We start from the raw sequence: 18,780 nt of genomic DNA, 5'->3' as shown, positions 1-18,780 counted from the left end.
AAAAATGTTTTGTTATCCTTTTATTAGAAATTATATAAATAGTAGATGTACAGTAGAAGTAGAAGCAAGAAAATGGGCTTCCTAGAAGGCCCATTAATCTCCTGGGTTCTGGTGAGTGCAAGGATTAAGATCTTGAACTTACGATTTTGTGATGGATGCTTTAAAATCAAGTTTTCAAACATTATGTTGCATTTTGCTGGAACTTAATGTCTAAGAAACTGTTGACGTTCCCAAGAATATTTCAGCTCCAATACTTAAGTTAAAAATTGGAAGGTACATTTTCATAGCATCCAGAAATTATATATTTAAATTTGTCATTTTTATATTAGCCATGACACCATTTTCACTTATTTTCCCACATACCTTTGCAAAGATACTCACTTTTCAGACCAGAAAATATCTACAGAGGTGTATAAATTTGATTCTGTGATGTGGGTAGAACAATTACCTGTGAAGCTAAAGACTTTAAAAAAAATTCCAAAGAGAAAACATATTTATGTCTTAACTTCTTTTTACTTAACTTCTTTTTTAAATATTTTCCCAAATATTTATACTTACTGTGTATACTTGTCTTGTTTCTTGAACTCCTTCAAGCTGCCTAGTGATTGCTGTTGGGTTTGTACAGTGTTTCTCATGAGTTCATATGCTCCCTCTGTTCTTCTTCATCCTTGTTTTTTGCTCCTTGCTCTGTCTTTCGTTTTCCCTTCTAATGGCTTCGGAAGAGAAGCTGCTGTTGTCAGCTGTGCTCCTTTTAATAGTAGTACAACTCCTGCTTCTGCTGCTGCTTTTTTGAAGCTGTGCTACCAACAAACAGCTGAGAAATTAACTGTCAGCAGAAACTCATCTTGAGGCTAGTGCACTCACTAGGTACAAGAACTACAAAATTGTAAGAAAGGGTTAATGTTCCTGACATTTTCATATTCTATTATTACACTGATGTTAGCAATAGTGCCAAAATTAAGGTTGCAATAAGTTTCACGCATTCAGAAAGCAAAAATCCTCTGTCTTTGTGAAAAGCATTTTTAAAAACTCAAAGAAAATCAGTGATCTGCTTGTTTCAGGTGTATTTTACTGGAAAATAATTACACTTTTCTTTTTTTTTTTTTTTAATTAGTCTACTTTCAGATCATTCATTTTACAAACACACCTGATTTTACCAGGTGGTGATGAGGTTACATCTATTTCTCTGGCAGATAATTAGTAAACATTTAATTACAGTGAAAAATCTCAGACAACATGCTTTTGATATACAAATGGATTTGAATCAGAAAGTATGCATAAGAAGAATATTTACGACAGAATCTTAAGGGAAAATGTAAAAGGATTAAAATTTGTATCTATCTTTACTAGTACACCGGCCAGTGAGGATCAAAAAGGGAGTTCTGTGCCTTCTTCACTTTTTCATATTCAGTAGAGAGAAGTAAACACTTAAAAGTACCAATGCTTTGTTATAATACCTTTTAGCAGTTAATATAAATACTATATATATATAAGAAAACTAAAATATGTATATACAGAAAATAAGCCTACTTATAAGCTAACTAATGGGCAGAATATGAGAATCAGTAACTGTGCTGGGCATGTCACTTTACGGAATCGCACCATATTGTTGTCAAAAAGCATTTTCCTATTTAATGCCTTTATTAGCAAGGATTTTATCAATAGTTGGTTGAAAGTAACAAATACTAAGGACTACATGTTGTTTGTGGAGGCTGCCAAAAAATAGATTGACTGTTAAAAACGTGGGGAAAGAGATAGGATATAAGTGATTTATAGAAAATTACTACATATGTCAGAGGCAAAGAAAATAATCCAAGAAGAACTGGTTTGCACATCATTTTTAATAGGTTATAACCATCATCTGTTTCAATACAAAGGCAAATGTACTTACCTTCTTAATAATGATGTTTTCCCTAATTATTTTCAGTATGTGTTTAAGAAGCATACAAATGACAACAGTCAATGGACTAAAAATGACTGGACTTTTTGCAGTTACCTTATCTTTAAGTTATTGGTAGAGTGTGAGGAGATTGCTCTTTAACTATGTCAGGAGAAAAAGTTTGAAAATAGATACAATTGTTACATTTGTGCCAATAAAGATTAGCCATCATTTGAGAAACATTTCTTCGTTGAATACAGTATGCATTCTTATGATTTTTTTATTCTATTCCTTACTGATTTTACTTATTTGCGTGATTTAATTTCATCAACATGTCGAAGCAAATTGTGATATTTAGCCACAAAGCAAAATAAATTGCAAGTGGTCATAAAAAACTGATACAGTTATAAAGTTTTACTTCATCATTTTCACTTTTAACAGAGTCAGCATAATGCTGTTCACAGTCCTTTCAAGGACAGATTGTTTAACTTCTATTATATATGGTAGCCTGTAACTTCTGACAATTGGATTTCAGATATCACAGCCCATGTTAATTATAGCGTTCCTTAAGGACACCAGCTCCCTTTTCATAAGTTGTGCTCACAGATTATTTTCCTGTGCTCCCAGAAGCTCAGTTCCCCAGATCTACCCATATTCTACTTACCCTCCTAAAACTAAAGATGGGCACTTCAGTCATAGTCGATTTGTCTGGTATTTCAGCTGGCATTCTCAAGCAGAGCGTTTCTCGGTATCCTTCCTCTGTGTCAAAATATGGTTTTGCCTAATAAAGCTTCATCCCATAGCTTAATGGGAATTTAAATTGGTCTTTTCGAGATAGGCAGCAATTTGAGCCCAGTGGCCTCTTGCTTGCCATCATACTGATGGACAAAACCAGCCTTCCAGCGTGCAGTTCCCTGTGAAAGACTGATTGCTGCGATCTGACTTGTTTGACCTGATGCCCTCACATAATCTCTACTAAGGTCAAGATAAATTACCTCTAATATCCAACAAGATTTTTTACTCAGGTGGTTCTGATCTCTCTCTGTTCCCGGAACCTGTCTGTTTTACTTAAGACTCAGGCTTTTCCTATGAAGGGAACTTCCCACCATATACACTAGGTAGCACATGCTCTTCTACATTGCCAGAACAAAATTCTTCAGAGGGGCACTCTGCCTCCTCGTGTTCACTGTGGAAGGATTTCAAGGACTGTTCTTTCAACGAATCTCGTACCACCTAGCAGATAACATGAAGAATGCTGTTAGTCACCTGTAAGTGTGACCTGTAACACTCCCCAGACTGAAGTTCAGGCAGTAACACTCGTTGAGGTTTCAAGGAGCAGTGCTACCTTTTGGGGAGTTGTCCCACATTTTTTACTTTACTAGTAGTAACGAGGACCTTCGTCCGAGTTTTCACTAGTGGGCAATGTGAACGGACAGGCGCAGTCACTGGGAGAAGAGAAATAAGCTATTCATCTGTAACTTCACTTCGTCAAGACATGTTGTCAGTATATACATTCACAACCCTCCCCCACTTCATTCTCTCTGAATCCAACGTAACTTACAGATTTACTTATTGATAGAAATTGGAAATGCCTGGAACAGCATGTGCAGGGAGGAGAGAAGAAGATAAGGAAACAAATGATGCAATATGTGCATATATCAGTTATGCTAGGATTAAAAAGCAGTGACTTTTTTAACAGTGATAGTGCAATACATTTTGAAAGAGAATTATCAGACTGTTGTAGAAGGAAATCATAAAAGCCAAAGGCATAAAATCCAGACAAATTAAAGTAGCTTTGGAGTTAATTAGGTACTCACAATACAAAATACGTCTAAGCATAAAAGACTTGCAGTAGGTCACAGGATTTGTAACAGACTGAAGAAACACTGTGTTGACTAGAAGGCTGCTCTCGAGGAGGGAGTTTGTGAACTGTTTCTGCTATGAACTATACAAAAGCAAATGAGCAGGAAGCTGCGAGCATCTGTTGTCTCTCTCTATCTGCTAAAATATATTATGGGTTTTGTTCTGTTTTGTACTCCAAATTAAAGTTGATCATTTTCTCTTTACAAACGAGTCGGTTTTCCAGCAAGGAGCCGTCCCAAGTACACCCACATTCTTTTTACCTTCCTGGATAAAGGTGTTGAGGTATGTTCTAAGCTGTGGCCACCTCCAGCAGCTCCAGGCGTGGGACTCGCTCCCGCTGGAACCCGGCCGGAGGGGCTGAGACTCCCAGGGGTGCCGTTCGCTGACACCGGCGGCCGGGGTGCCTGCACCCCAAGTCTGAGTCCAGCAGCTCCCACCAACCCCACTCACACTGGTCCCTCCAGCAGCCGGCCCTTGGTCCTTGCAGCACCCTTAGCATGTGTGTCAGGGAGGGAGATTACACCGAAAGACAGTTAAGAAAGGATTTAATAAGAAGCGAGGACAGACTGCGGTGATGAGGCGCAAGCGTGCTGATCGGCCCCTTTTTACGTGTAACCCTCCCCTTTTATACCACTTCAGGTCTGTTCCTCCTTTGTTTCTTCCCAGTTCCCTGTGTGTCCACGTTGCCCCGGTGGTTTGCACGGTTCCACCAACACAACCCTCCCCAGTGTCGCAGACCCCCGGTGTCACCCCCCTCAGTGGCCAAGTCCAGGCTGGCACGCTGGAGCGATGCCCCAAGTTTCTTGAGAGCCAGTCCGTCAGTGTGGCTGACAAGACTGGTTTCTTGTCGTTGTTCCTGTTACTGTCTGTTTGTCACATCCGTGGTTTGCTTATTGTCTTCCCCTTTTCCTCCCTCTGATTTTGGCAAGGTCCTTGATCAGGGAATCTGACCTAAACAAGCATCCCACACTCCGATTCCCATACAGGTTGGTGTAACCAGCCCGGTTTGGTTCTTGTCACTGTCTCCGTTTCTTGGTCAGGATTGTGCCTCTGCGTGCTTTGGTTTCCCGCTTTTCCTTGTCATCCCATTTAACAAGGTTTTTGATCAGATAAACTTAGGGAAGCAAATGCTCTCTCCTACCACACACACCCATAAAAACTTGTTGTACGGGGTATGTTCTGTGTGTTTTTTCTCAACTCGGCTCCAGACGACGGATAGGAGATGTTATCTCCAGACAAGCTGGAGAACTGGATACAGATAGGATTCTGGAACCCAGGGTACCAGGTTTCCAAACATTATGCTTCTGGAAGCTAAGAAGAACATAGTAATCTTATGCTCAAATACTGCTGAACAAATCTATGCAGTAAATTCAATTTCATGACCTAGCTATTGAGTCTTGTCTACTTCAGTTAAATATGGTAAAATATAGTGCAAAAACCAGATTACCATTTTAACAGTTTGTCTTAAAGGGGAATAAAAATCCCAAACAGGAACTGTCTTTTACCTTCTGTGAGAATTAAATACAGTTAGATTCAAAGGGTAAATTCATAAAGAGAAACCTGTGTAAAATAATTTGCAACTCTAGGTGGCAGTTCTTTTTTTAGTAGACAAACCGTGTGCCATCCATCATTTAAATAGAAGTATTTTGCTGTCATATTTACAATATACTATTTAGCAGAAGTGAACAAAGATTGAAAGATTTTTTTGAAATATCTTTTTAATCTGAGTTTGAACTGTGCAAGTAACACAGTGTGTCTAATGTTTTGTAGATAACAATTATTCTCATCAAGTCTGAAACGTATCATTAATTGGGAAAGGTGAATTGTTCTTAATCTTACCTTTGGAGAGACTATAAGAAAGAGATGTTCTCTTATAACTTTTGTTTTCTATAATATGGTTGAAAAGCTGAATGAAATAGTAAATCATGATATTCTAGTATTTTTGCTATTTGGGTTTTTTTATTGTCACCTTTGTCACCTTAATGATACTGCTAGATATAGAGAAAAGTTAATCTTCGACTAATGTACAGATCTCCATAAGGTTTATGCAGCTACAGTGGTGTAAAAGTAAATTTTATTTTTTTGTTATTTTCTTTTACTTTCACTAGTTATCAGCCGTTGATACAGAGTTGAATTTTATTCTCACAGTCACTCAAGCAGAGTACTGTATATGGATAGAAGACTCCTTCGTGTCACACAGGCATTATGACTGGCGAAGGTATTCCAGAAGTGTGGAGTATTTTTGGAAGGTCCTACACTTTCAGAAGTGTGACTGTCTCCATTTTTGTTTTCAAAGCTAGTGGAAGGAATTTGAGAGAACAGTTTCTTCACTTGTATCTTGTGGAGGGAAGACCAACAGTTCGATTCAGCTGTGGAAACTCTCAGAACATTCTGACTGCATCCGTCAATCAATCCATTAGCAAGGGTGTACTCATCCCTATCACGATAAGGTAAGAACTTACCCCTGTGTTACACTAGAGTTTTAGTCATACATATTGAGCAATAAAGTGTCACTTCACTTTCTTTTTTACAATAAAAAGACAACTCATACTGGAAAGCAAAATCGTATGCATATTTGGAAACCTTTTTCGTAAGGTAGTGTCCTTGATTGAAAATACATTCTAATTCACACAGATTGGTTCAGTCCTTTGGAGAATGTATGAATCATTCAAACTCCAGACACTTTTACAGATAGAGTTGAAGTCAGTTTGAGAACTGAAACAACTTAAACATAAAGTTGGAGGTTAAAAATAGGTAGCTCATAATTTATGCTTATTAATTTACACATTGAATAAGTTAGATTTCTCATCAGAATTCTAGTGCTAAATATAGGACCAATTTAGAAATTAGAAAATGGGCATGCTAACAGCATCTCCCAGTGCAGTAAGCTCTCATATGTACATATGCAATGGTACTGTCAGCACTATACAACGGTGGCTGACCAGTGCTGTCATTTTTCATCTAGTACACACAATAGTTCACAGAATGGTTAACTTTTAATTTTGGAAAAGGTATTGGTATCATGCCTTGGTAATGGAATAACTCTTTTCCACTCATGGAATGTCATATGTGCAAGTTAGGAAAAAGGTAGGAATGAAATAATATAGGTATTGTGTTATATTTATATTAGTAACTTCAAAATAATATTTACTTTAAAAATGTTTTAGAAATAATTCTGATGCCCATATAAAATTATAAAGTTATTGAATCAAAGGTAGTTTTAGCTAGGACCATTTTTGCTGTTAGAGGATAGTATGTGAAGGAGACTGCAGAAGTTACCCTGAAACATGCACATCAGAGTTCTCAAAATTACCTTCTTACTATCAAAAAAGGAAAATAAAAGCATCATCTGAAGATTTTTGCATTTGCCTTCTGAGCTGTCTCTGTGTGATGTAAATGTTGCAAAATTCTAAAACGCTGCTCATGCCAGGAGGTTTGATGATCTCAGCATATAGAGTAGACTGATATGGGGAGAAGAGACTGGTTAGGCTTTTTTTGGTTAAATTTTATGCTCAACCCATAAGCTTTACCATATTCTTTTAGAAACAGACTTGTTAGAGTATAAATATAAAACCTCTTTTCAATATATGGAAGGATGAAAGGATCTACCATTTACGAAGCTGTTTCATTTCCATCTTATATTTCTTCTCAGCCACAGGTCTGTACATTACTCCATTAAAAGGTGGTGGGGTTTTTTTCCTTTTATTCTATATTAGTATTAATGCCTAGTATTATTGAAGCAAAGTCACATAGCATACATTCAAATCTAATTACTTGTTAGCTGACAGTGCATTAATCTATTTTAGGACTTTTGTACAAATTGCAAAAGTATATAAAATCTACAAAGAAGATTCTGTCCCTTCTTCTCCCTTTGAGCCAGCAGATTATTTTTTTCCTCTTAGAAGGTACTTGATAGAAGTATACAGCTCAGTATTAACATACGATTCGAAGTTTGTTTTTTAATCTCAGAGACTACTCTTGTGGGAGATGTTGGTCAGCTAATGGTCTGCACTGTATTAGCTGTGGTAGCATTGCCTCTGCTTCGTAAGATTAAGACATTAAAATGCTGTACAGATCTCAAAGCTTAATAATATCTTAGCAACCAATGCAGCTAAATGGCATTGAAAAGATTGATTCTAGTTAAAGAGTTCAAGATCACACTGACAAATAAATTTATTTCCTTCTTTTTTACCTTAAAATTAACACCTGTTTATTTATGGTCTCATTCTCCATGTTGTTACACTAAAAAGTAACGTCAGTTCAATTTACATGTTAACTTTGCTTACTGGAATTTATACTGCTATCTTTAAAACAGTGGCATACTAAATAACTTGCAAGGTGTGATTGTAGACTGTGACTGGCGGGGATTTACATGCATCTGCGTTTATGGGCTTGGCCTTCAAAATGACTAGTGATTATTCTTGTGAGTCCTTCTAAAACGTAGAGAGCGCAGTATATCCTTCACCAAGCAGCAGTAAAATTGTAATCCTTCAGCAATCATCGTTAACCTCTGCCAAAGAAAAAAGCAAACATGACAAGGCATTTGTGGCCCCCCAGGATCTTGTATCATAGGCTATAAAATACGAATCCATGACAAAACTGTTGATTTGTGTTCTCTTGGTGGCTATTGAAGATAGATAACTCTATCTGTATGTTTTACCTGCAAAATTAATGAGTTTTTTTCCCCTGTAATGCAGGAAAAGAGACAAAGACTGGAATAAATAACTATTTTTGGTACTGTTTGAAAACCTTCCAAGTGGTAGACAATATTTCTATTAAATTTGACTTTGAAAAACTCTGTAAGATCATATTTGACAAATATTCCAGTTCTGGATGCAACTATGGCTCCAGTGGATAAACAGCATAATTAACGCAACTCATAATGTCTACAGAAGCAGATGTTCATCTTCTCACACTTTTTTCTTTCTAAATCTACCATGTACAGGAAGCTAAGATATCCCCATAGTTTACAGCTATTACTTTCTCTTAACTATATGATTAGTTTCCTTAGTTATGGCCATTTCTTTCAAACCTGATGAAGATTAAATGAGTTTTAAATGTTCAGTTATTGTCTTTACAGTCCTTGTGAAACGGCAGTTTTATAGAAGAAAACAATAAAACTCTGATTGCCTTTTTTTTTTTTTTTGCCTTGCCTAAAGAAACTAGAGACCTGTTTCAATGCAGTTTTATTCATTGTTTCCATTTCTGTTTATTTTAGAATGATTTGATTGCTGGTTTTGAAAATATGCATTGGTTTGGGTTTAATTTTTTGTGATTTCATAACTGAGCCTGTATTGATCTTTTCAGTTAAAGCTTTGGGCACATACTTCAGATGTAGTCTGGATTGCTTTTATGGATTTGTTTTTTAAAGTTATTCAAAGAACATTAGTTCAAACACTTTTCATTCCACGTGTGGGTTCTAAAATGTGTTTGCCTGATGCAAAATTTGCTGTACGTTATTTGTGGTTAAAGCGATGTGACTGTCACTGAGGCCAGATGGTGTTTCTTCAATTCAGTGGTTGAAGGAAAGTAACTTTAACAAGCAAGAGATTGAGGTAATCAAGTCACCCGTATTTTGATTTTTCTGGATAGTGGGATTTTAGCTTTTAGAGTAGGAATACTGATTTATTTTTTTTTTTAGACATCTTACACTTCTCTAAATGATAATTTTTTTTTAATTACTTTCCTTAAAAAGTTTAGATTGTCTATTCTAGACAGTGATGGGGGACACCAGGTTCTTTTCTGTTTGGAAGATTCTAGGCAAGCATTAATTAAAATCTTGCCTGTATAGGACAGTGTCACTCTTTTCCATGTTATTTACCTGCAGAATTGTCAGAATTTTGCTCTGGAATTTAATGAACATAGTGCTCATCCCCACAGAGCTTTGTCAGTGTGTTATGTACATTAATATTTCATGTATCTTCCAAGTGAGCATATTGAATGTAGTTGTTTCCAGTTTTCTGTCACACTTTAATTAGTGGTATGGAGGTAAGCATTTACTCATGGCTGAGAAGGGCACCTTTAGCTGTCCATAAAAGTGTTTATTTGTTAAATAAATTATTCAGTTAATGTTGTTTGGCCAACTCCAGCCTAGACCATGCAGGGGTACACAAGCTGCTCAAGTTTATTGTTCGGTCTTCATGCTTCAAAAGCAGGTGGCACGTTCTAAACTGTGGAAGTCCTCAACTTGTTTTTGTACCTCCACGTGAAAACTTTGGCAAGACGTAGTGTACTGAGTGCAAACTATGTGATTATATTATCAGTGCCCATGTTTTTACCTACGCTGCCACTTCCTTTTCCACAGAAGAGACAGTTGTTTGAACTGATCTTACAAAGTATTTTTATTGCATGTGCATTCTGAAAATGTGTTTTCAAAAAGAATATGTAAATCATCATCCATACAGTCTGTTGGCTCATTTTGAGTCACGGGGTTTGCCCATTTCATTTCATCATTCCAGAGGTATGTATGTTTTCATATTAGTGCATACTTCTAAGTCATCGTTTCATTAGTATTTACAAGTGCTAGGTGCTCTGCATAGTGTGCAAGTATTACTGAAAATTACCGTAAATCCGTAAAACAAAAAATTAGTAATTTTCTGATGTTGTGCTGTCGCTTCCAGTATTGCCAGTTACCTAGGAATACAGGAATTTTTTGTTTGATGAATTGGAAACATCTGAGCAGCTCTTTGTAAACATCAGTGGCTTTGTATCTGAACAGATATATGGTGTAGCCTATATTTGTGATGTGTGGAAGACATTTTGCTGTCTTCAAATACTCCTAAGCTTCATACTTGCAATACTGAGTTCCAACATTATCAGTTGTGTGATGAAGGAGAAATGGAAAGGTGTTTTGGTAGATAACCTGAGCCAACTTGATGCAATATCGTCATCATTTTATCACACCTGCCCTTCCCAAAATTCTTTGAAGATTTACAGTGAAAGCAGTCTGGGAGAGATTTAATAATTGCTATTCTATCATACAAACTTATAAATTGATAAAGAAAACACATTTCGATGTGGTTTTGAAATGGAATATCTTACATACTCTACGTATTAATTAATAAATTTTAAGTCAGCACATACATGAATCATATCCATGCGGACGTTGTGTTGCATAAAACTGGAAAGTAGATTTAATAAATTTTGAATTAAATTTGGAATTCCTTTTAGAAGGACTCTATATACAACTATACACATTTATATTTACTGCATTTTCTGTAGAAATTGCAAATCATGATAACTCAGCATAAGTCTTAGTGGGACAAAACCTAAAAATGCCTTTCAAAGAGGTGATTTTCCACTGAGATTATCTGCAGCTGATGATGGTTTATCAGGCCTTGTAAAACCAGTAGTAGACTGAGTTCAGTTTGTAATGTATATCTATTTCATAAAGTCGTCATCACATTTGCCACTGTAAGGTAGGAAGGTTTGTGCAGTGTATGCCTATATAATGTTTGTTCTCTGAAAACCTTAATCCCAGTTCCATCAATCCAGCTGTTACAGTTTTACATAGGTAAATCACTACATCTGTTACTCAGTCTCAAAATTAGTCCCGTAATACATGCATTACATCAAACTAATGCATATAAATTCTGGATGGGGGCAGTGAGTGAGCGGCTGCGTGGTGCTTAGCTGCTGGCTGGGGGTAAACCACGACAATAAGAAACAAGGATAGCTGTTATTTTTACCTATAGTATTACCTGTTTTAAGAATGTAACGTACTTCGTTTGTATTACCTATGCTGCTAGAGGGTATTTATAATTATAAGCATGCTCAACTTAGCATAATTAAGCAAAATCAGGTAACACACAAAAATCACAGTAACTCTCACACTAGTTTATTTTGGATTGCTTTTACCTTTGTAGGATGAACTAACTCATCCTAAAAGAGAAGACTGGTAAATCCTGTCTCATTTAGACACTTTTAGTGTAACAACATATCATTTGAAAATTAGCATAAGAAATAAATTCTACCAATCTGTGGTTTTGTTTGCACAAGCATAGTATCCTAGAAATAGATTTATTTATAGTGTACATATATACATATTGTATGTGAAGAAAGACTGCTGTGAGCTCCTTTCTTCAGGCCTGTGAAGCTGGTGTCACCAGCTGGTGACCTTTGACTTCAATAAAGTTGTTCCACTTCCTAGACAACATTTATATTGAAAATAGAGATATATTTTTGTTTCTTATTTTGCAATGTTATTTTGTTTGCCTGCAAGCATCACTGTCTCCTAACTATGTAGAATAATTAATCATTCACCACAAAGACTCGAAGATTTAACTTTTCACTAATGTACAAGATATACAAAGAAATGTTTTATGATTGTGAGCAAAAACTGAAATACTTCTGAAGCCAGTGCTGTCTCATCAGTGGTCATTTTGACATGAGTCAAGCTTTATATTTTGTATACTGACTGTCCATATGAGAGCGCCTGTATAGCCTAGTGGTAGAACCGAAAATTTTTTTTAACCTTTCCAGTGGTTAAGGTGCATTCCTGGCCAATAATTTTGTTGCTTTTCCACCATTCTCCATCTCTAGAAGTAGAGGACAATACTTGAAAATAATAATGAAGGTTGACATTCTCAGGTTTGACCAATATTTTTATTACGTCCTTTTGTCCTAAGATAAGTCAAACATTTTGGTAATACCTCTCATACCCTGAATTTCATTGCTGTCAATTACTGATTTTAAAGAAATACCAAGTGGTTCAAGACAGCATATTTTCTTTGTATTTTTCCTACTACAATTGAAATGGTAAAAGGAATAGGCCTAATGAGGAATGCTTACAAACTGCCATATCAATATTCACATGTTTAAACAGGATCAGATGTTTAACGACCATGGTAATCTCTAATGTATGTTCAGTATCTCATTGTTACACATATTACAAATATGTTTGTAATTAGATATGTGAACAGATTGTTAGTTTTTCATGCTATAACCTTCAAAAGCATGACTAAAGCATTGTATAATTCAGATCATTCTAACACCTTCCTGTTTAGCAGCCCCTCATATCAAAAGTGACATAAATAATAGCTAGTGTAATTTTCAGAATCAAGTATAACCAGAAAATCTCATTTTCCAAAGAAAGCTCTAGGATTAATAATCACATTAGAGAAACAGTTTCAGTGCACTGTTGATAACTGCAATCGTTATTTATTAATTTCTCAGTGACTGATGTTGCTACTAGCAGTTATTAGTTTATGTGACTTTACTGAAGCTCTGTGTCACAATTTAGTGGGTCTTCTAAAGACAATGAGCTGCGGATTCACCAGAATTAAGGTATACATTATAGAACATAAGAATGCACATTTCATAACCTTTTATTTTTAGATTTGGGTTTTAGAATTTTAAAATTCCAAGTTTTGAAAAATCTCTATTTCTGCAAGAAAAACAGCAAGATTAAAGTTCTAATAGTCTGTATAACCCAGTTCCCATTTTCTGGATACATTTGCCTTTCAGCAACATTACAGCTAAAGCATTCGTAAGTGTTCTTTTTATTATATCATGGAAATTCTAAACTGCATTTAACCTACATTTCCAGAATCTTGCTAAGCTCTTTAGAACTCTCCCTTCATGTATTAAAGAAGACACTGCTTTAATGGTGCATACTGATCCTTTCAAGTGTGCCATAGTCCCTTTTTTTCTGTCTGCAGCAGAAAGCATTGTGTTCCAAGTGTTGCTGATGTGGTTGCTTACTCACTGCAGTTTCTCTAGATAGATAGTTTCTGTTCCATGATCTCGTGTGATTCACTTTTTCATCGTCTTGCGGCTGGGTGAGACTGTGTGAAACAGATAGCAAAGATGTCAGAATACTTGGCTGTTCCCTCTGTTCCAGGGCAGAAGCAGGAGGCAGAGCCCTTCTGATCTGCTTGGCTGGAAGAGCAGGTCTTTCCCATACACGATAGTACAAAGGGGCTTCGGTACTACGGAAAAGGCACGAGGTATTCTGCGTGAAACGAGGCAGATGTCTGTGACTTGAAGGAAAAAGGAGTCACTGGATTACAGAGGGAATAAGGAACTATTAAAATTCAAGATAATCTGGTATACTGAAAAATATTTTTTTCAATATTGTTCAATATGTTGACAGTTCCAGTATTTATTTATTTCTATAGTATATAGAATTCTGTAAAATTCATTATCTCATTATCTGGTCACCCAGTGCTTCACACAGAGGACTTTTCAGACAACTGTTTGGTTTCTGTTAGTTTGGCACAGCACGTGGAACTATAGCAATGAAGTATATTGCCAAACAGCTTATGAAGAGGGTGCCATGTTGTCTTCTTCCTGAGTGAGATGATAGCAAACGTTTACACTGTTGTATTTCCGAGTTCTGAAGAGCTAAACCAAAAAAAATCCGTGAAGGCAAAGCAGTTTTTTAAATTCTCTTCCTCAAGCCTGTTGCTGCTGAAGTGGAAGATCAATACAGAAATAAAATTGGTTCCGTGTGCTTGTAACAGTTCGCAATTCTCTACAGGTTTGCTTTAGCTGAAAGCAATAGGAAGTGCTATTTGCTCTGTAGATACTGAAAATCAGTAAAAATTAAAAAACAGTAGGCAGCTAGGCTTTGCACGAGTGTCCAGAAAAAGGAGCGGTGGAGGGAAGGGGAAGAAAGCATTCCTCCTGAGAAGCCAGTTCATCTCTCTCTGATCCACCTCGCGAGCACCACTAATTGCAGAGGGATCAGCTAATTGTAGAGGGATCGGCAGGCAGGTCTCCACCAACAGCAGAAGAGGCAGTGAGGTCGCACGGTGCAGGCTGCTGCCAGGTTAGCTGAATTTTCTCCTCTGCGCTGAGGAGAAGGGAGCAGTTCTTCTGGTCTAGGCGGTCAGCTCCTAGCTCAGCGACAAACTTCTTACGTGGTTTTAAAAGAGTTTGGTTAATCTTAGCTTGTTACTTAGTTTGCATAGCTCTAAAGTGGGAGTAGTACTTACCTATCTCAAAAAGGTGTTCAAAAGATTAAATGTTCTGAGGCCAAGGTAAGTATTTAAACACATTTTTAAAAGTGTAGCGCTGACATCCTCGTGCATGATCTATATTTTGTACTATAGTCAGTCCAGCTCTGTGACCCAAAATCGTCACAGGACCTCAGGTATACTAACTTGGGAACTCTGTTTCATACGGTTCATTGGAAATCCTTTTTTCATGGGGGATGAGGGAAGGAAGAAACAGCAATGGTTATTCTGTGTTTTATTATTATTATTTTATTTTAATTGCTATAACCTTATTTCTTCTAGCTTCTTGCTTTCTAAATAAATTTCAGGCAGATACTCAATATATGGTTTGCACATCTGCAGAGAAGAAGGAACAAAACAGGACATTAGACAGCTGCTTTTTTCAGGACTAGCCAGTTTAGGTCTAATTTTACATACTGGCAGTAAAAAACTTGGTGCTGCAAATTGTATCACTTGATTAAAGAGAGTATTGAGTAAAAATTACACATACAACTGTTAAATATTCCTCCTTAATAGTCAGGTTAGAGACAGACATGTGAGCTGCATCTTTCTGCAAGTCTGAAAGACTCATTCAAGGCAGACAGCTGAGGAAGGAAGGTGTTTCTCTCCCTTTGGCTGAAGTACATCAATTATGTGACGAATTTTTATTCTGGAATGTAGTTAATTTAGGTGGGAGAAGCTTTTTTATTCATCTCTCCACCACCTTGACTGTCCTTATTACCCTTTGCTTGTTCTTTGAAGCACACATTGACCTGGCTTTTCATTAGACCATAAGCTGTTCATGAAACTTTCTTCTCTGCTTGCTCACCGTTGTGCACCGCTTGCCTTTTGTCGCACTCTCTTCAGCTTTGTTGATCTATTTTCTGCGTAGTTAGTGTTGCTGCTGTTACATCTGTGATCACCTTCATCCAAAGATGCTTTGTCATTTTGTGACCATTACTTGCCCTTGTCCTTGGCATGGCTGGAAATACAGAATTAAATAAAAATGCGCTTCACGGGAGGCTGATTGCAGATGGGAATTTAAGCTGTGTGTAAACGTAGCAGAAACCAGAGGGCAGACACCTTCACCAGAAACAGGCTAGGTGTGCAGATTTATACTAATATTACATCATGCAGCTCAAAATAAATAAAGATACTTTAAAATAGCCGGGACTGGTTTTCAAAGGCGTTGCTGTCATGCTGATACTGACAAGGTTATACAGTAAGACACTTAGGATTTCAGCTAATAAATTTACATCCACATGTCAGTAGCTTAATCTTTTAGAAAAGTGCATGCAGAGTTTACAGAAAGAAGGTGTGCAGAGTTTACGTGCCAGGGGCTGGTGGGGGGCCGCAGAGATGAGCTCTGTGAGGAGGGGCCGGGGCTGCCCCGCGCCGGACGCAGCCGTTTCCATCACGGTTTTGCCCGTGATGGTAATTAGTAAGTGATTTCCTTGTATTTATCTCGACCCAGGAGCTTTGTCATCTTATTCCCCCACCCCTGCTGTCACGTTGAAGAGGGGGAGCGAGAGAGCGGCTGGGTGGGCAGCTGGCAGCCCACCAAGGTCAACCAACCACAGAAGGAACTACGAAGTGATACAGAAAGTGGTTTTTCTACGTTCCTTGCATACATGGTTGTGTGGGTAAAACTTTGTAATAAATATGGGACCTCTGTAGTTTATTTAAATTATAGCTAGTGCTGCGTTGTGTTGGATGAGGTTTGATTCTCTGCTGTTCAACAGAAGGTAAAGGTGAATATATTGTAGAATTCTTGTAGTCACATTGTGTTAGCATATACCAAACGTAGGAAAGTAATTAATGTCTAGCACTACTGGTGCTATTGTCTTTCCAGAGGCACAAAAAACATCTGCTGTGTTACAAGATATTTCAGGATATGGTAACTACTTTAACATAGTTTGTGAGCAGGTTCTCTGGGTTGGTGGAAATCCTGTGCTGTGCTATGAAATGACAAAACTTTTTATAAGGCCAAATCTGCATTTGAGCTCACGCTCCCAAGTGAATGGTATTAAACAGACATGTAGTGTGGAGGTTTGGAATACATTAAAATAAAATTCTTCTCCAGGCTGTGGACTGCCTTTTCTGGAGGCTTTGTTCAACTGCAGTATCATGGGTTTGCTGTACATTTCTCCATTTGGGGAAACGGTGCTTATGAAGCACCAGTTCATATCTGTGCCTTGGGATACGTGTCCCTGTGGTTTTTCTTCTACAGCTTCTATACGGTTTGCACTGCTGGTCAGCCTTTTGCATTGATGGGGGATATGACTTCGTACTGAACTGATGGGTTTTAGTGAGAACACCAGGAACTAGGGATCTATACATTGTCACAGAAATTGTTTTATGCCCCCTACAGCTCACATTGTCTTGTCAGAGCTGCCAGCACCTAGGGGACTAGTAGTAATGAAAGATGTGAATGTGGGAGCTATAGTGTAGCATGCTGTGTTGCTACTAAATTGCTCAGCAGCTGTTCAAAACACCTTCTGAAAATATATTTTCTCCTGCATTTGAATACATTTTATGTAAATCTGATAGGTGGTTTGGCCCCTGGCTTTTGTTCCCAGCACTGTCAGAAACAATCTTCTGCAACCTCTTTTGTTCACCCATCTGGAAAATAACAGGATTATACTTGCCTGCCTTCTGGGGGAGGGTGCAAGTTTTGCTCAGCGGCAAATGTTGTGAAAAATACAAATCTAAACACCGGTCTGTGGCTGACATAAGACAAGGCATGATCTGACCATTTCTTTCCTTGGCTAAAGTAGATGAAAAACACTCTTCCTGAACCAGCCAAAGAGGAAGGTGTTTATTATTAAGATTGCAAGTTCTTCCTTCGCCTTTAACAGAAGAGAAGCACATACCACTTTATTTTAGTGATTTTTTTTGGACAAAATGCTTACCCCTATAATCTTTCTATAGACTCTCCTTTACCCCAGATGTCTAACTCTTATTTCATGTAGGTAGTGAATCTGGCACTTCTATCGTACCGCTTTGTAAATGGTGTTTCTTTAATTTCCATGTAGAGCAGCGTATACACAAGCAGTTTTACTGAAAACATAAGGTGGAGATACGTAAGATAAAACAGGCTCACAGTGACACACGAGTGGAGTTTGCTGGCTGCTTGATGCAGACAAGAATCACAGCAGCAGCCTATGACAAATGTGTATACATGTTTTTCGATTCTAGAACTCATAGTGGTGATGCACTGAGGTTCTCCCAGCCAACGATGCAGTATTGCTGGTCTTGCTAAATACCCAGTTCCTGCCCCGAGTGCTAGGAATGCTTTCTAAAGCCTATATTATTTCATCTGTTTCTTCTTAACCTCTTTAAGCCTCAAACTTAAGCCAAAAAATTTTTGGTTTTGTTTTGTTTGTTGTTTTTCCAAAACACAGAGCACATACTCAGTGATGGGGAAATCTCTATGTAATAATAGAGAAAAGTGGTAGGCATCGCCATATGCTTTGTCTCTCATAAAAACTGCAAAAAGTCTTAGAATGCTAAAAAGTAATCCTATGGCATTCAAGTGTTCACACATTTCCACACGTACAACATTCATTCATATTGAATGGCAAATGGCTGTATATTGTTGCATATACTACATTTCAGCAAAAAGTATTTTGAACCAATGTGACATCTGCAACATTTTATTTTCTTGTGAGTTTTACACTGATCAGCATCTTACAGCTTTTGGAATTAATGTGTCTTTTATTATAGTCCTCTTTGCTCAGGAAGGTAGTGTCAGTCTTACTGGGCAGGCAGTTGAAGAGAAGGCTGATTAACTTAGTCTGATTAGCTGCAAACTGCTGCAGAAATTCTGCTGATCTGACTAAAAAAACATCTTTGGGGGGATTTGGTAATTGGGGTTCTAGGTGGATAAGATCTCTAATCACACTCCCTGCACAGCTGCATCAAGGGGCTATTGGGCACCATTCTCTTTGGCAGCAGCACAGTCTCAGATTGACTGAAACTGTCCCTTATTAACAGTAGATTAAATATGAAATATTTTACCACTCAAACAAGTATGGCAGTCGGACCCCAAAACAGGCGTAGCTCTTGGAAAGTCCCCTCTCATTGTTATAACAAATTCTG

At 37.5% G+C, this 18,780-nt stretch overlaps 1 protein-coding gene across 1 annotated transcript in view; it reads left to right on the top strand.

Annotated features, from left to right (window-relative positions):
• Window positions 1–18,780, top strand: part of EYS (eyes shut homolog) — a 940,845-nt gene that overhangs the window by 787,503 nt on the left and 134,562 nt on the right. The window contains exon 39 of the mRNA XM_049818234.1: window positions 6,039–6,192. Within this exon, the coding sequence (XP_049674191.1) occupies window positions 6,039–6,192 (154 nt within the window). The remainder of the gene's footprint in view (window positions 1–6,038; window positions 6,193–18,780) is intronic.

The sequence above is a fragment of the Accipiter gentilis genome, chromosome 15 (genome assembly GCF_929443795.1).
Source record: "Accipiter gentilis chromosome 15, bAccGen1.1, whole genome shotgun sequence".
Taxonomy (NCBI): Eukaryota; Metazoa; Chordata; class Aves; order Accipitriformes; family Accipitridae; genus Astur; species Astur gentilis.
This window is presented reverse-complemented; position numbering and strand designations above follow the sequence as displayed.